Raw genomic sequence first — 19,372 nt, 5'->3', positions numbered from 1 at the left:
TAGTCCGCTGCTTTCTAGCTTTATGGTCTTGGGCAGGTGGCTCACCCTCTCTCTCTGCTGCAAAGTCCTCACCTGTATGTGTAGATAATGATGTACCGACTTCATACGTGCAAGGCACTTAGAAAAAATGCCGGGCAGCAGCAAGCTCTCAAGATCTGAGCCCAGCATAAGAATCCTTGCCATGGGCTTCCCTGGTGGCGCAGTGGTTGAGAGTCCGCCTGCCGATGCAGGGGACATGGGTTCGTGCCCCGGTCCGGGAGGATCCCACATGCCATGGAGCGGCTGGGCCCGTGAGCCATGGCCGCTGAGCCTGCGCGTCTGGAGCCTGTGCTCCACAACGGTGAGAGGCCCGCGTACCGCAAAAAAAAAAAAAAAAAAAAAAAAAAAAGAATCCTTGCCTTGTAGAGTTATTGTGAGCTTTGAGTGAGATAATGTAATAAATGGTTGATACTGCTGTCCCTTCTAAAAGTGCAGTAGAAGCCAGGGGCAGCTGATTTTTAATTCATTTGAGTATTACAGAACTCTAGATGAAATATCTTAATACAACACGCCATCCCAGAACAGAGAGGAAGAAGTTATACACAAGGAAGGAGCTGTGGAGAGTAAGGGGACTTGTAAAGAAAAGGGCAGACAGAGAAGAGAGCCTCAGAAGACAGTGTGAGATACAACTGGAGAAAGAACAGATTCAGGGTGAGGCTCAGGGCTGATGAAAGAAGACGGTAGGCTGGAGGCTGTGAGAAGAGCCTGGGTCTGAGGTTGTAATATGAAAATCACAGAGAGAGAATGTCCTCAGGATGCTGGAATAAAGGGAACAAGGCCTACAGCACTGGCTGGAAAGAGGAGACAGCAAGAATTTTGTAAGGTCACAGGTGGGGATGCCAGGTACCAGTGTTGCCAGGTGCCAGTGGTCTTGGCTACAAGGTGCTCTGAGACCAAACACAAAAAAACACTTCTCCAGATCCCAAAGGGACAAGGAAACAGGGATGGTCTTCAACGTGGAATTGGAGAGTGGAAGGAGTCGGGACTGGACAGAAGGACTTCACCTAAGGGTCAGGACCACAGCAAAGGCTAAATGGGGAGCTGGCTGTGTCTCAGAAGGGGCGATGGTGTGTGGGAAGAGCAAGGATCCTTTTTTTACTGTAACCTGTGGCAAATGAATGGGATTCAGCTCCGTAAGCTGCAGCAAACCCAACTGAGTGACCTGAGCACCACACCATAGACCACGCACATCAAATACTCACTGAGCGCCTACAAATGGGGGTCATTTCAAGATGCTCAGAGGATGAAGGAGGGGCCAGCCCCCAGGTGATGGCGAGATGAACTTCCCCACCTTCTCCTCCTGGGCGGGGGCAGGGGGGAAGAATAAACACAGAGCCCTTCAGGGGATAAGATAGGGTGCCTTGCCTCATTTTGGACAAATAATGTCCATTTTGGTTTCCTGGGGCTTCTCGGAGATGAGGAGGTGAAAAACTCTTTTTTTAATGTTTTCCCACAATTTCTGGGGGGGAGAAGTAAAGGAGGGAGAAACAAAACCAACAAATATCGGGAAGAAATCATCATCCCTCCCATGTTTTGTACTTTTAAACATGATTTCGTACGTCTGAATCTTTCATTTACACCGATGTCCTTGTCATTTCCCCATCTTCGACGGTGTTAAGTCCCCTGTCATCTCCCTGGCAAGACACCCCCAGTCGCAGACACACTGAAGGACACAGAGTCTGTACAGCCAGCAGCAGCAGCGACAGAGCATCGAGTCCACTCCTGAACTCAGACTGGCGACTGTCAGGCAGGGCTGGGTTCGACAGTCCCTCTGGGAAGAGGCTTGCGAAGGAGGACGGATACCTACCCGCACAGTCCTCCAGGGAACACGGGGAGCTCTCCGAGGACATTCCAGGGCAGCCAGGTCGGGAGGGGGAGGAGGGCAGGCACAGGCGGCGACGCTCTCTGACACCGTCCCCACACGTGGCACTACACTGGCTCCACGGCTGCCACAGTCCCCAAGTTTCTGCAAGGACATCGGCCAGGCTTTTAATGCTAGCTCACTTGAGAATCAGAATTTAACTGCACCCAAATGAAGCAGCAAAACTCAAATCTCAGGCTTTGAAAAGTCAGTAAAGAAGCACATTCCCACAAAAGTGGAAAGCTGGAATGTTGCTGCTCCCCCTACAACAAAGGAAAGCTGTATAACCTACAAAATATCAACCTTCCTAGAACTCTTCAGAGAGCTAAGGTCACAGGACAACCAAATGGCCTGAATTCAAAGGAAAAAGACAGACTCCTCCAAGGAAAGCCAGGATGCAAACACTGCTTCCTGGGGCAGATGCCAGGCCTCATACAAGCTGGAGAGAAATCATCTAAAAATATAATGAACCGCCAGAAGCCTGGTGTGGGCTAGCATGAGAATACAGAACCCCTGGGAGCCGCACTACCCAACTGGGAATTTGTACCCACTTGCAGGCTCTTCTCCACGGATCTCACCAGATCTTCACAAGGAGGACCGAGGGCAGGCACAAGACCAGGGAGAGCCTCCCTCATGGTGGAGGCCAAGGAGGGGAGGAGAAGCTTTGTGGAAAAGACACAAACCTCACCCAGACCCTCCTCCCCAACTGCTCCATCAACAAAAGCCCAACCACTGGGGACAGGGCAGAAAACCCTGTCACTCTAAGAGCAGCAGCTGAAACCTAGTGCTGCCAAGGAATGGAAAAAGAAGAAAATCTTTCACCCCTAGAGAGGAGGAGGAAAGACCCTGGGCCCACACTTATACACAGCTTCTACCACCGGCAAGGGGCAGGGTCATTACAAAGCCCCATCCTTGAAACTCAGAGGCAGAGCACTTGCCTAAGACTAAAGCTGAACCAGAACAAGAAGATGTTCTTCCACTCCCATCACCTAACACCCACCCTGCTCCAGGCTAGCAATTACCAAGTAAAATAACAAGAGTCTACTGCTGGGGGAGAGGCAAGAGTGACAAGGAAAAGCCTTTCTGATGTGCAGGCTCAAGCCTAAAGTTGAGGGTGCAACAGAAGTATGGAGAAAACCCTCTGGCAACCCAGCTCCTACCCTAAACACAAAGCAACATTAGAAAATTTTGAACTCGATCGTGCACTGAGGATAGCCATAGCAACAGCAAAAACTCAAACACAGCTCAATTCCTTATTATACTGACCCAAACTCTACACTAAAGTCCTAGCATAAATAGGGTATGCCAATTTCCAGGCATAAATGCTATTTATCAGTGTCTACAGTTCTAAGAAAATGTCCAACTTTCAACCAAAAATTATGAGACATACAAAGAAACAAGAAAAAAACAATAAAATATCCAAGTAATTAAGATAACCAGACTCAGATGTGACCCAGATATTGGAATTATCAGAGAGAGATATTAACTATGATTAATATGTTAACGTTTTCGTGGAAAATGTGAATAAGATGCATGAACAGATGGAAATTTTCATCAGAGAATTGTAAACTAAAAAGAGTTCATCGGAATGCTAGAAATTAACAGCATGGCAACAGAGATGAAGAATGCCTTCTAGAGGCTCATCAACAGACTCAACATAGCTGAGGAAAGAAACGGTGAAACTGAATATATATCGACAGAAATCACTCAAACTGAGACACAAAGAGAGAGAAAAAGAAAGAGTGAATAAAACAGAACAGAATACCCAAGAGTTGTGGGACAATATCAAATAGTTTGTCATACATATGACTAGAATCCCAGAAGAAAAAGAGACTAATGTCCAAGAAGTCTCCAAAATTAATGAAAGACACCAAACTACATCCAAGATGCTCAGAAAACATGAAGCAGTATAAACACAAAAAAGCAAACAAACAAAAAAGTTAAACACACTACAAACTGCTAAAAACTAAAAACAAATAGAAAATTTTGAAGGCTGTGGAGGGAGAGATGGGGCAAGGTGGAATTACATCACATACAGAAGAATAAAAATCTGAATTATAGCACACTTCTCATCATGCAAGCCAGAGATAATGGAGTGACATCTCTAGAGTACTGAAGAAAAAAATCACCAACCCCAAATTCCATATCCAGTGAAAATATCTTTCAAAAATTAAGGAAAAATAAAGACTTTTTCAGATGAATGAAAATTAATAGAATTAATTAATTCTACCAACAGACCTTCATTATAAAAAATGTTCAAGAAAATTCTTCAAGCAGAAGGAATGTGATACCAGGCAAACCTGCATCAATATAAAGGAATGAAGTGTGCTAGAATTAGCATTTATAGAGGTAAAGATAAAATTTACTTCTTATTTTTAAATGCTCTAAAATATAATTGATGATCTAAAGCAAAACAGTAGCAGTGGGGCTTCCCTGGTGGCGCAGTGGTTGGGGGTCCGTCTGCCAATGCAGGGGACGCGGGTTCACGCCCCGGTCCGGGAGGATCCCGCATGCCGTGGAGCGGCTGGGCCCGTGGGCCATGGCCACTGGGCCTGCGCGTCCGGGGCCTGCGCGTCCGGAGCCTGTGCTCCGCAGCAGGGGAGGCCACAGCAGTGAGAGGCCCGCATACCGCAAAAAAAAAAAAAAAAAAAAAAAAAAAACAACCAGTAGCAACGTATTATGTGTTTATACCATATATAAAGTAAAATGTATAACAATCATTCAAAGAATGGGAGAAACGAATTGGAATTGTACTGTTATAAGGTCCTTACACTATACATGAAGCAAGATATTATCTGAAGGTAGACTGAGAGTAATTAAAAATGTACGCTGTAAGCTCTAGGACAACCACTAATAAATATTTTAAGGTATAAATAATAAACCAATAGTGTGGTTAAAGTAATTCATAAAAAATAGTCAACTAATCCAAAGGAAGGCAGATGAAAAGAGGAAAAAGAAACAAAGAACAGATGGAAAAAATATACAACTACCAAGATGGTAGATCCTAATCTAACCACACAATGATTACACTAAATATAAATAATCTAAACACCAATTAGAAGACAGAGTTTGTGAGACTGGATAAAAAAGCATGACCCCACTATATGCTGTTTAGAAGAAACTCGCTTTAAATTTAAATACATAAATAGGTAAAAGGAAAAAGATGGGAGAAGTTATACCTTGTAAACACTAATCAAAAGAAAACTAGAGTGGCTTTATTAATATCAGACAAAGCAGACTGCAGAACAAGGAGTATTACCAGAGATAAAGAGGGATGTTACATAATGACCAAAGGGTCAATTCAGCCAGCAGCCTTAACAACCATAAATAGGGATGCGACTAACACCAGAGCTTCAAAATACATACTACAAAACATTCCCAGAACAGTCATTATTGATTGACAAATGCAAACATCTCTTCCAAGCATATAAGTAATCACTGCCAGAGAGAATAATTGAATAATTCCCTACAAATAATTATCCTAAGTCCCTTCTCTGTGAGCACCCATCCAATCCCAAGACCTACCAGGTCATGCCCACACCAGGCACAAGATATCCTCTGCATAAAAGTCTCTCTTCATCGTTATGGACAAAAACTCACAATGCAGTCAAGGTATACAAAGCACTACAAAAACATACGGAAAACAGGCAGGGCAGTTACATTCTCAGGTGAGCCAAGTGGTGCAATCTTTGGAATGAGTCATGGCATATGACTTCTTTAGAGCAATTAAAAGTCTCGGATTGTCACAAGAGTGGGAGCATTACAAACCAGTGTCCTGGACCAACATCAGCTGAGGTGTGGTAATTATGTTCCACCCAGAGGTCCAGCTGAACACAATGTTGGTTCTGTGCCTCCCAGATCACTCTGTGGCTCCTCAAATGGCAGAACAACAAGGCAGCTTTGTCCTCAAGCTTCAGAGCTGTTCAGACACTGAGCTCTCAGTGCTTGCAAAGCTTTGGGTATCTCATATTAAGTCTCTCTGAGCTAAAGTATTGTGATTTAGTTTTTGAAAAATCTACTGGTAATTCCAGCACTGTGAAATCTAAATTGAAAAGTCAATACATAGTTTATCCTTCTCTTGTGCTCATATTTAAGACCACAAAAGGTAGAATTACAGAAGCTGAGAATCCTTTTTTTACTCTTTCTTAACTCTTCTTTTACTTTACGTAGACGTTATTTAAATACATAAAGTCATTTGTCAAACTAAAAACAAAAATTCCATTAGTGGGCACCAGGAAACAAAAAAATCAAAGTTTTGATAAAAGCATGAATCTTAATGTCAAAAATCTCACTTTCAAATGTGTTTTTTTTCCTTTGAAAGTAAAATTATGGCCGGCAGGATCATCAACAATTTAAAAAATAAACATTTAAACTAAGTTTTAGGTTCTTTTACTGCTAAACCAAATTAATCGAACAGAAAACAAGGGAAATCACTCAAATAAAGCAATGAACAGACTTAATCAGCCAAAATTTTAAAAATGCCTTAAATACCTCTATTTGTTCCCTGAAGATTTCTGTTAGTAACACTGAGGAAAATACTTGGCAAAACAGGAACTCATTGGCCAGCTATAGTTCACATGTTACAAATGAAGAATAAGATGACCATTATTCTAAACAGTAGCCTTACTTCATGAATGAAAGGCTGTTTTGTTTTGTCCTGTTTAGATGTCCATACATGCCCTCCCATTGCTTTAACAAACCTGTGTGACCAGGATAAATGCCTTTCAGGCCACTCTAGAGGATATTAATTCTGAATGAGCAAAATGTGTCTGCAATAAGAAAAGGGAGATTTGTTTCCACTCCCAAGAATATCTGAAGGAATACAGAGTATGAAATATTCACATCTGCAAGATATTTCACTCAAGAGACTAAAGTAACTAAACAAAACGTCCTTAGAAGAAAATTCTATTAAAAAAATAAAGTTATTATAAAACATACAAAAAAAAGAAAGAAAATTCTATAGACATGAGTAAGTAGCCTAAAGCCACAGTGGGAACAAAGGCACCTGGATAAGCAGTTCAGGTTTTCTGTGTCCCGCACAGGCTCATTCATATTAGACCAATCATGCTTATGCCTGGGCCAGCGGGCTCCAAAGTGGGTTACATGTCTTTCAGGGGGGGTGGGAAGCACAAAGTGAACCCATGAGATGAGGAGGAAAATACTGGAACTTTTTTGATCTAAAAGTTTCATATTGTTTAATATCTAGATTGATAGATGATTATATGGGAGCCAGCATGCAAGAGTGGGAATAGCAAATGCTCAAGCCAGTCTAACCACCAGTAGTGGGTAAGCCACCAACCTTGGAAAAATTACTTAACCTTTTTCTGTGCCTCATTTCTTCACCTCTAAAATTGACAATGCAATAAGCCTAACTCATAGGGTTATTACAAGGATTAAATGGGTTAATATTCATAAAGCACTTAGAGCAGTTCTTGGTGCAAAGTAATCACTATATAAATGTTATTATGTCAGAAAGTCACATACAGTATGTCAGCTGTTCTAAAAAAAAAAAAAAAAAAAAAATCCCAAAGAAAGAGCGGGGCTACACCAGGTGGAAGGGTTCACTGGTTCATTCACTTTCAGAGAACCGTGGAGTATTAAACAACCTGAGGGCCTGCTTCTATTAAATTATATTCTCTAGTTTTAGGTGAATTAAGTGGACAAATGGCTTATAAAGATTCTCGCAGGGCTTCCCTGGTGGCGCAGTGGTTGAGAGTCCTCCTGCCGATGCAGGGGACACGGGTTCGTGCCCCGGTCCGGGAAGATCCCACGTGCCGCGGAGCGGCTGGGCCCGTGAGCCGTGGCCGCTGAGCCTGCGCGTCCGGAGCCTGTGCTCCGCAACGGGAGGGGCCACAGCAGTGAGAGGCCCGCGTACCGCAAAACAAACAAAAAAAAAGATTCTGGCAAAGAATTAAAGATGATACAATAATTAAGCACCTGCAAATAAGAAGCAAATGACAGGATAACAGTACTCCTCTTCTTGGTAAAAAGCTCTTGTTCAGTCACATTGTGACGGAAAAACAAGACCATCTAATCAGAGAAACAAGAAGATGGCCAACAAATTTAAATTATCAAGAAAACTATGTGTTAAATGTGTACAATTTTTACTTGTCAAAAAAACTAAGTAAAAAAAATTATGTGACTATGAATTTATACCCTCTATCATTAATTCTCAACTTTGCCCTAAATACATATTTTGCATTGAGATGCAGGGTCCGTTATCCCTTATCTGACAACCTTGGGGCAGATGAGTTCAGAATTTAGAATTTCTCAATTTAGACTTTTGCATGTTATTACAGCACCTGTGCCAGATATTACTAACACTCCCCTAGCAGCATCCCATAATCACACACATTAACGCTTCTGCAGACAAACACATAAACGTTCATACTAAGTAGGATAAATGAAGGTCACAAATAATCATGTTTGACATCTTTTTGCTGTAAATCAGTATTTACGGTTTTAAGGTCCCAAGACATATTTGGAAAAAGAGACAAACATATCAAACCCTTTATTCCCCTTCCAAAAGGAACTAATGAGAAATTCATTGTGAGTCGGTGGGTCACACCTCATGGTAGGTTCAATGGGATTCCTGAATGATGCCATTTGGCAAAAAAAAACCCAGTCTTTACTGGTCAGAGCTGTCAATTTAAATGGAAAATGAAAAGAACTCCATTTAGTTATAAACTTTTATACTAAAAACACAAAGGCACTGAGTTTCCCACCACTGCCATCAATTTCACTGATTAACCAGAGTCCCTGTTGGGCGGCCACATAGAGAATCTGGGGTCTCCAGGAATGCTTAGCCCCTCGAGGTACTGCTTCCAGCCCTACTGCCCGGTCGTGTCTAGTTGCTGCAGCCCCACAGGGAGCCCTGAGCACCCTCAGCCTAGACACAGAGCATCACTCCCTGTTCTGCCCCTTCCCAGGGAGAACCAACACAAAGACCTCCTGCTCCCAAGGCCTTTCATCACGTGGCCCGAATTCCATTACTCCCCTTGGTTTGTTTCCACTAAATTCAGTCAATTAGAATTTTTTTTCCCCTCTAAGCAATAAATTCTTTTTGAAATGGCAAGCATATCTTGAATGATTCGTTTAACATAATTGTTTTTCTACTGATACCTAGCTGAGACATCAGAGTGCAATTTTCACTTTAATAAACATGTACTGAGTATCTGTTAATGTGGCAGGTGTACAAAGCGGGCCAAATAAGGATCATAAATAGCTTCCTGGCAGCCCAAGTCGGCTTCTGTCGCCAAATGAGCTTCTCCAATCTGGGGGCAGGGCGGGGGAGGGGAGAAACGTGGGGAGAAAGACCCTGAACAAGCAATGACAGAAGTGATAAATGCCATGAAAGAGGAACTAAGGATGCTGGGCCAGCATACAGCGGGGAGTTTACCTAGTCTGGGGTTGAGGAAGAGTCACCCAGGAGACTTGGAGGACGGGTTAATGTTAACCAAGTGAAGGTGGGAGGAGGGTTGCCCAGTCTCCAGCCCATCTGTGGATGCCCATCCTCATAAGAGTGAGGTGTCAAGTGAGGTGACTGATAAGTTTTCAGCAAGGGAATAGCCTCAGCTGACCTGAATTTTCAACAGTCCCTCTCTGGCTTGCCTTGAGAGAATGAAATGTACGGAGGGAGGGAACCATGCGGTATCAGTGGAAATGGAGGGACGTGCAGAGATTGAGACACAGATTTTTTAAAGAGACAAAATCCATAGGACCTAGTGATTTATTCATAGGAAGTGAAGAAGAGAAGCCTCCTGGGTCTGGGGTTTGAACAATGAGACGAGGTGGAGTCCTGTACTGAGGAGCAGGTTTAGGGGGTGAGATGATGCATCCAGTTCCAGATATGCTGCTTTTGAGGTGCCTGGGAGACATCTGGGGGGTGACAGCTATTCAGCACTTGGATGCGGGGGAGAGATACCAGCATGGAGTCACCAGCATCAGGACAGTAATCACCTAGCGAGTGTGTGAAGAATGAAAAATGTTGAGGTTCTAGTATAGGATGCAGAAGTCCAAGCCTTAAGGGATGCGATGGGGTCATGGAACCAGCTGGCAAAGGAGACCTGGAAGGAACAGCCAGGGAGGTAGGGGGTAAACAAGGCAAGTGTAATGTCACAGAATCAAGGTCAACGAAGATACGGACTGGAAAGCATCCCCAGAGTTTGGGACCTGGAAGTCATTCGCTGGCTGCTTTAGTGAGAGCATTTGCAGGGGAGGGGTACGGGTTTGGAGTGGGTTGAAAAGTGAATGGGGGTGAGGAAATAAACCCCAAAGTACAGGTGGGTTTTTCAAGAACCAGGGCTATAAAAGGAAGACGAGAGAAACAGGTTGTGCTCTGGGGGAGAACCAGGTGATGACGGGTGATTTTGTTTCGTGTTTAGATGAGACAATTAAGTACATTTCGAAGTTGATGGGAATGAACCAGTAAAGAAGGGACAGTTAGAGATGGAGGAGATAGGGGAATAATGATTAACAGAAGGTTCCTGATAGAGCAGAGGGGCTGGGACCCCCAGTGGAGGGGAGGGTTGACCTTGTACTGGAGGAATGACACTGCTTCCCTGGGGACAGCAAAGGAGGGGGAGATTGTGGGATGGCTGCCTGCAGGCTTACGGATATTTTGGTGGGAGGGTGAGGGAGCTCACACCTGATGGCTTCCCGCTGCTCTGTGTGGCAGGAGCAAGTCAGCTCAGAGAGTTAGGCAGGGGCGCGGGTGAGGTCCGAGGAGAGCAGAAGAGGGCCGCAAGAGCTGCTGTGCAGGGCAGGAGCAGTGAGTAGCACGGTGGGCAGCACCGTGGGCCCAGGGAAGGGCGGAGGCCCGGCCTGCCCGGGTGCAGTGGGCGGCTGGCAGATGGCTGGATCCACGCAGAGCCGGGGGGTGGCTGGGTGCAATCAGAAGGACGTCGGGGCAGAGGCGTTTAGGGTATTGGTCGGAGAGCGATTAAGGGGATGGGCCACGGAATCTAGGCTGGAGGGAGAGGTAAGTGCAAGCAGGGAAGTGGCCAGTGGGTGGGGAGAGAGTCAAAGGAAAGGGACTTCTAAGGAGGAGTGAGTGAATTTGGAGCAAGAAACACGTGGGGCACTGAAGCTGCTCAGAGGCTTGGGCCGTCAGGGAGCACAGGCTTAGCGGGGACGGAAATAAGAGCACGTGTAAACGATCAGGACAATCCCTGCCAGATTAACCTCGTGCCAGGACCGGGCTTGCACCCAGGAAAAGGGAAAGAAACGCAAAGAGGAGCCTGGGGCATGGATGGAATTGTAATAACCCCACTTCTTTGTGATTAGGGAGGGCGTTATGCAGAGAATTCAAAATTTAAAGAAGTTTTTAGGGGCTTCCCTGGTGGTGCAGTGGTTGGGAGTCCGCCTGCCGATGCAGGGGACACGGGTTCGTGCCCCGGTCCGGGAGGATCCCACATGCCGCGGAGCGGCTGGGCCCGTGAGCCATGGCCGCTGAGCCTGCGCGTCCGGAGCCTGTGCTCCGCAGCGGGAGAGGCCGCGGCAGTGGGAGGCCCGCGTACCTCAAAAAAAAAAGAAGTTTTTAGAAATCTTTCTTTGAACTCTCACTAAAGAGGCTTCGTTCTTAAAATGAAGGAGGTAAGAGGAAAGAGACATGCTTGAGGACGTTCTAGAGGAAGTGAAAAGCTACTAAGCACAATTTGGGATTTAGCTTTGAATTCTGATCATACCTGCCATGGACTTGCCATATGATGTAATAACAGAATTTTTAAATACATGTAAAAGAATGAAATTAGAACACTCTCTAACACCATACACAAAAATAAACTCAAAATGGATTAAAGACTTAAATGTAAGGCTGAATACTATAAAATTCTTAGAGGAAAGCATAGGTAGAACACTCTTTGACATAAATCGTAGCGATATCCTTTTGGATCCACCTCCTAGTGTAATGAAAATAAAAACAAAAATAAACAAAAGGGACCGAATTAAACTTAAAAGCTTTCGCACAGCAAAGGAAACCATATACAAAATGAATAAACAACCCACAGAATGGGAGAAAATATTTGCAAATGAAGCAGCCAACTCCAAACTGTACAAACAGCTCATACAGCTCAATATCAAAACACACAAACAAATCAATAAAAACTGGGCAGAAGATCTAAATAGAAATTTCCCAAAGAAGACATACAGATGGCCAAAAAGCACATGAAAAGATGCTCGACATCACTAGTTATTAGAGAACAGCAAATCAAAACTACAACAAGTTATCACCTCACACCAGTCAGAATGGCCATCATCAAAAAGTCTACAAACAATAAATGCTGAGAAGGTGTGGAGAAAAGGGAACCCTCTTGCACTGTTGGTGGGAATGTAAATTGGTACAACCACTATGGAGAACAGTATGGAAGCTTCTTAAAAAACTAAAAACAGAGCTACTATATGATCCAGCAATCCCATTCCTGGGCATATATCCAGAGAAAACCATAATTCGAAAAGATACATGCACCCCAATGTTCATGACAGCACTATTTACAGTAGCCAAGACATGGAAGCAACCTAAATGTCCATCGACAGAGGACTGGATAAAGAAGATGTGGTACATATATACAATGGAATATTACTCAGCCACAAAAAAGAATGAAATCATGCCATTTGCAGCAACGTGGACGGACCTAGAGATGATCACACTAAGTGAAGTGAGTCAGAAAGAGAAGGACAAATACCATATGATACCACTTATATGTGGAATCTAAAATATGACACAAAGGAACTTATTTACAAAACAGAAACAGATTCACAGACTTCGAAAACAAACTTACGGTTACCAAAGGAGAAAGGTCGGGGTGGGGGAAGGATAAATTAGGACTTTGGTATTAACATATACCTACTACTATATATAAAATAGATAATCAACAAGGACCTACTGTATAGCACAGGGAACTCTACTCAATATTCTGTAATAACCTATATGTGAAAAGAATCTGAAAAAAGAACAGATATGTATATGTATATATATATATATGTCTAACGGAATCATTTTGCTGTATACCTGAAACTAACACAATATTGTAAACCAACTATACTCCAATATAAAATAAAAATTAAATTAACAAACATAAACAAATAAAATACAATGTAATAATAGCTGACGTTTATCACTGCTTCTTACCTGAGGCACTGTGCTAAGAACTGTACACCTTGATTTCACTCAATTCTTACAACTCTCTGAGGTAGATACTCTTATCATCCCCACTTTATTGATGGGGAAACTAAGACCTGGAGCAGTTAGTTAGGAGGGCACTGGGTATGCTAACCAGTACTCTTCATTTTTCAGGTAAGGATGCTAATGCCATTTGGGACATTATGGGGAGTGAACCATAAAAATGATGGTACCGTGCATAGAAAATCAAGTTCACCTGAATTCAAAATAATAATTTTGATTGCATGAAGGCACCAATTTGATAAAAAAAAATGTGCTTTAAAATCTCAATACCAACCTATATTTCTCTGAATTAGCATGCACTCCTTCTCCTTTGCAGAAAACTGGCTTCTGCTTGAGACGCCAAAGTCAAAGCAGTATTTATTCCTCCCCATGTCAAACAAAGTGCAGTTGAATACTGTTCTCCTTTCTCCCAAGGTCAGACTGTTTTCAGCCAGCCGGATGGTCCTTTCCCCAGGGCGTCTGGGGGCTTCCTTGAAGACAGCGATCACCCCTTGGACAAAGATGCATGGCGGGGGCAGTACCCTCACCTCCACCCCGGACTCACACGTGAGCTCTGGCGCCATCACCAGTGCATATCCAAACTTCTGGGCCAGGTCAATGGGGCCTGTGGACGTAATGACCGAGTCCCGGCCGAGCAGCTTCAGCACCACAGTGACATAGGCTTCCGGCCCCACAGGTGCACAGCCAAACTCAACCCACTGGCCTTGAGCGAGTTCTGCCCTCTTGCTAGCCCTTATCTCCAGCGGCTGGCCCTGACTCATTCTTGCCTCCGGAAGGCTGTTGGTGAAGGTGACATCCACCAAGATGTCGGGCTTGTCCACGGGGAACAGGCACAGCGGCTGACTGGTAAAAAGGCCCACCTGGAAGGTGCCTTCGGCCGCCTTGGATGTCCTGTTCAGGTCAACATGAAAGACAGGCCATTCCACCTTCAGAAAGGCGCTCCTCTCCCACCAGGGGACCGGAGGGCTGCTGTCTGTGGCTTCCAGAGTCATCGTGAACCGGTAGTCGCCGGCCTCCTTGAAGTAGAAGCACTCAAACTCAAGGGTCCCCTGGGACTGGTTGGTCAGGAGGTATTTGGTGGTAACAGTCTGATTGGTGTTGGCCTCCAACAGCAGGACAGAGACATTCCTCAGCGTCCCATTGGCACCATCCAAATACTGGAAATCCACAGACACTGTCCTGTTGCTTAGTGCTACATGGCCCGGTTCCCCCAGAAGGAGATATTCAGCTTCTCCAAGAACTGAAAGGAAATGGTCAGAGTGGGTTTTTAAAAGGAATATCTGAGCAGCACTATTGGTGACATCGATGGAAACAGCATTTCAGACACAAGAGAAGTTTGAACTGAGCCGAGGATAATGCAAAATGCTGCTGAGTGCTGACTCTGGGAGCTGCGCCCTGAGCTGCTTCCATTCTAAAGTGGCTCTGTTCCTTCATCTCCATTTTTTATGGTTTTGTTGAAAATAATGAATTAGTGATAAATACTCTGAATTCACAACAGTCAACAAGGTAATACATCAGTGATGAAAACCTAATAAGCAAGAGTAACAACTGGCAAGTCTCATGATAAAAATCCAACACTTGACTTTTCTCATTTTAGGCATATTGAAGTGTTTAGGTATTTGGGGAAAATGGATTTACAGTGAAATAAGAGAAAGCCTGATTTAAATGATACAATATGCACTGCGCTAGATTACTTAAAATGGGAGACCCTAAATATACAGCTGACCCTTGAACAACATGGGCTTGAACTGCACAGGCTCACTTACACACACACACAAATTTTTTTCAGTAGTCAGTACGACAGTACTAGACGATCTGTGGTTGGTTGAATCCGCAGATACACATAGCAGATATAGAGGAACAGCAGATACACAGGGCCGACTATAAATTATACCTGTGCAGAAGATCAGAGCCTTTAACCCCGTGTTGTCCAACGATCAAATGAACTTCTAAGTTACTGTTTTCTGACATTCAAGACAAGTGCTTGAGCATTTTCACCAGTAAAGGAAACAGTGCCTTTCCTTTGTATGAGGTAGAAATTTTTAGATGAATAAGAAATGTTGACATTCTATCCTGCATGGGTTATTCAAGGGATAGAGTGAACATTTATGGAATAGCTAAGCTTGTCCTTAGCAATTTTACTGACATTACAGTAACTGCTATTGGCCTAGATAGGACAGATGACTACTGGCCCACAAGTGTCACTATGTTAGGATCAATTCTATCTTTTTTTAAAAAGAGACCCATCAGAGCAGCTGAAGTAAAGAGTGGGAAGAGCACAGACACACAAGAATCCCTGTTTCTATTTTGAACCCTATCCAAATACATATCAAAGGAGACAGAGTTTGGCAATGCATCAATCAGCTGGCCTGTGACTAGGGTAAGAAACATTCTAGATTTAAGGAACTGCAGTGCCCTTTGGTTTGAAAAACAACATATGTAAGAATGAATTTATGAGTCTTCTTATATATACATGATAATATAACATAATATTATATTAATATAATAATAATGTGTACATATCATATATGTCCAAAGGACAATATGCTGTTTGGGCTGGTAGTCTTTAAATATACTCAATCAGTGATTATTCGACGATTCACTTTGATGGACAGCAGAAAGCAATACAACGCTGTTAATCAACTATACTCCAATAAAAATTTTTAAAAACAGACGATTCAAAGATATAAAAAAATGATTATTAGAATCAGCACATGAAAATATTGGCACATAAAGGTTTGTTTTAATTAGCTCAGCACTTCACCCACTTCTTATTTAAGATGAGGTGAAATAAAATATATAAAACTTGGATAGGCCTGAATGCTTTATCAGCACTTGCTTGAAAACCTTAATAGGATAAAGTTGTTTGTTTTTTTTTTTTTTCATTTTAGTCAGTACAGAAATTGAGGGACACTCCCTTTTGGATGGAGGTAACTCATCCAAAGGCGGCTGCTTTCGGTGCAGCTTGTGTGCTAGTTCAGAGTGGACCTGACACTTTTTTGTGAACAGGTGGCTGAAGAGCTTCCAGTACTCACAGCAGCCCAGGAAGGACTGCTGAGAACAAAGGACCCAGAACAAAGCTCATATTCATTTGAATCTGATGGGGCAGAATGGTTCTGTGATGCATTTTAAGAGTGAGAGGCACACCGCACTTAGTTAACTAATGAATTGTCAGTGACAGGGACACCGATGAGGCAGATCAGATTCTGATTTGATGGGCAGCCTGTCGATGAAAGAGGCACACATGGCCCTTTGGAAATGGAGGAAACAGACGCAACGGACGGGTTCCAACAGCAGCCGAAAGGAGGTGTGTACTGAAGAGGGAACTTGCTGCTTTACTCTCAAACTCTTGCTTTTACAGGCAAGAATACACTCTCATTTAGAAAACTACAATTTGGTTGTACCACATCCTGACTACTACAGTACAGTTTTCTCCATTCTTTCATTTCCTCTCTCCCCATTCCTTTATTGTATTTAAAGGAACTGGTGTCTCAATATAAGCATGTTGCTTTAAAAAAGAAAAAACACTAACTGGTAATGGTATATTTTGATCAAAGTCAAATGGAGAAGAAAAAAAAAAATCCAAGTCTATGAAAATACCTCCTTTTCCAGTAGTAGCCTTTGTACTCAACTTGTATGCTCTATTTTATGCTCAATCAACTTTTATTTTTATATTGCAGTAAGATAACCTGCTCTCAACAATAACAAACGTCCTTGCAGACTGTTTAAATGGAAATTTTTGATGTCTTTATCATTATGAAACAAAGCAAGCTTTTATAATTTTTTGAATGAGGCTGTTACATATAGAGCAATCTATTTTTAAGTAGGGATAAAGGACTTTAAAAGAAATGATCCCAGATTGGTTTTCTGCAAGTCAAGTGTCTTCTTGTTTAAATAAACTTCTTAAAAAATAAAAGACTGAGTGAGGAGACTCACTGGACAAAAGTAACAGTACACACTCTGGTCCATCCAACCGATATTACACGAGCCAGGATTCTCTGTTTCTTGAATGATAATTTCTTCATCAATTTGAAAACAGTTTCCACTCTCATACCACCAACTGCTTAGATGTCTGAAATACTTGGAAATCATCAAGAGAAAACTGGTGGGTATTATATGGTTGAATCTACTGGTTCAGTAGTTGCATAAAACTCTCTGAGAAATGAATTTTTAGTTGAATCAAGATGAATGAAGAAAACTAACATTAAGCACCTACTATGTGCTCATACATTCAGGTATTTCACATTCTTGAGTTTATCTTATCATCATAACAACCATGTCAATATTGTTGCTGGTACAGAAAGAGATTTAGAAACTAGACAAAGGCACACAACTGGCAAGGATTGAAATTCAGATTTGTTCCAAAGGTATTCCAGCAGCAAACTCTCTTGTCAAGTGAAATCTCATGTAGAACCGCAATATATAAAACATCACTTCCTGTGTGTGTGAGTGAAGTTTAAACATATAATACTGAAATACTAGGAAATCAATCAAAGAGAACTGAGGGCAACATGCTTGTCTCCAATTTGTGAAATGAGTGTATTTAAAGTGAAATTTGAATCAATAACGCAGAACCTTAAGAGAACCCAGGGTTGCAAGAATCACAGTTTAAAAGGCACTGCAGTGTAGTCCCTGCCCCACCTCCTTCATGTAGGGGCATCGACATCCATGCATTTATAAACCCTCCATTTATGTTTCTTCATTGGTACCCACAGCATAAGTACACACAACACTCACCATAGTCACAGAGCACCACCAACAGTAGATTTGAAAAGTCTTTCAACATTTGTTTCATTCTGATCAGCAAAATCCCAGGTCTTTGGTCTCCTCATGTCCTTCCTCACATCCAAATGGTGAATTTTTCTTCAAAAACACCTGAAATTAGAACTTCAAAAAAAACGTTGGCTCTGTTCAGTGTGATTCATAAAATAGTAATCCTGAGATGACAAAACCATTCTAAGAAGTCAAGCTGCCTAGTTAATACTGAAAAGAAAACAGCAAGGACATTACTGTTCCCCCAGGGAAATGATCTGTAATTTACATGTCCTTTCCTTCCATTATAGCTCACCTGCTAAGAACTTTCAGGTCTGCCCAACACCAAGACTATCTCTGCAAAACACCACGTCTCTTACCTTTCTAGCACATCCTTAAATGGAGAGTTGGTTGTTCTCTGCTTAATTTCATCAAAGCTCCTTGCCAACCTGGATAATATTATATCTTCACATATTTATGTGCTTGGCAGAGTTAATATGCCAGTTAATCGACTGACTAAAAAAATTTTGCCAAACTTTCGTTTTGCATCGTGCTGTGTAGATCTGCCTTGCTTCCACAAATGGGTTTATGAACACTGTCCTTCTTGCACAATTGGTGTGTTATCTGGATTGCTTCATTTCTGAATGCCTAGGAGCTATATCAAAACTATCAAACCTTTAAAAAATATATATACCCAGATTATTGCAATTAAATAGGAACTCCAGGTGGTCCAGACTTCCCTTGGTTAAGGCACTCTAAAGAGAAAACAAGTAACAGCTATCATCTTTGTCAGCCTTCCAATACTTGTTGCTGCTGGCTGGCATGCATCAGGAGATGAGTGATTTCATGCAGCAATCTTCCCAGACCACCTAGGAGGGCAGGGAAGGCCTTGATGGACTGTGGTTCAGAATGATTTGTGGGAAGAGGCACTTATTTTGATATAAACAGACTATTAGACAACAGAATAAGATGCGGGGCATTTAAGAGCCAGTATTTTTCATACTTGAGTCTAGGAAACTATGAGGTACTAAACATAAACAAATATATATTTTCTTAATGTTTACACTCCCCTCCATTATGCAGTTAATCTATTTTTAATAAGTATATTATATTCCAAATATACGTATGTCACATCCCTTCGGATAAGACAGAAATTAAGGGAATTAAGAGGACTGACTGAAATAATCAAAAATTCAATGGAAAGGAAATTGGTGTGTCTCTATTGGCTTTCTTTCTGTAGGAGTTGGTTGAGCAAAGGAAATGCTGTACTTCCTCAGAGAAGCAGAGATCGGAAGTGTAATCATGCAGATAATTAAGGCTCCCACCCTCCCCAACAAAAAAAAAGAAAATTCAGTTTTGTTGGAATTAGGCATGGATTTGACCCAATCGTTTCCTTGAATATGAATTGGGAAACTTCACCAAAGACAGCAGGTGAGCATCATCGTATCTCCAGGGCAAGTGTGGGCACTTAAGGCAATTAAAATGCTTCCTTTTAGTCACTGCTCCTCAGTAATCAAAGTAAGGAGAAACAAGCTATC

The 19,372-nt window shown here is 42.5% G+C and overlaps 1 protein-coding gene across 22 annotated transcripts in view; it reads right to left on the bottom strand.

Moving 5' to 3' along the window:
* Positions 1-19,372, bottom strand: part of THSD1 (thrombospondin type 1 domain containing 1) — a 50,118-nt gene that overhangs the window by 28,912 nt on the left and 1,834 nt on the right. For 21 of the 22 annotated variants that reach the window (XM_089899625.1, XM_089899624.1, XM_089899626.1 and 18 more), the window contains exons 2-4: positions 17,820-17,969; positions 13,357-14,322; positions 1,847-2,005 (exon numbers count right to left, since the gene is read on the bottom strand). In XM_089899625.1, the coding sequence (XP_089755751.1) occupies positions 1,847-2,005; positions 13,357-14,322; positions 17,820-17,877 (1,183 nt within the window). In that variant the 5' untranslated portion in view covers positions 17,878-17,969. The remainder of the gene's footprint in view (positions 1-1,846; positions 2,006-13,356; positions 14,323-17,819; positions 17,970-19,372) is intronic. The other variant, XM_089899643.1, reaches the window with a different exon arrangement.

Source organism: Delphinapterus leucas, chromosome 18, assembly GCF_059928025.1.
Source record: "Delphinapterus leucas isolate spDelLeu-1000000601 "Yukka" chromosome 18, BTC_Dleu_Yukka2, whole genome shotgun sequence".
Taxonomy (NCBI): domain Eukaryota; kingdom Metazoa; phylum Chordata; class Mammalia; order Artiodactyla; family Monodontidae; genus Delphinapterus; species Delphinapterus leucas.
This window is presented reverse-complemented; position numbering and strand designations above follow the sequence as displayed.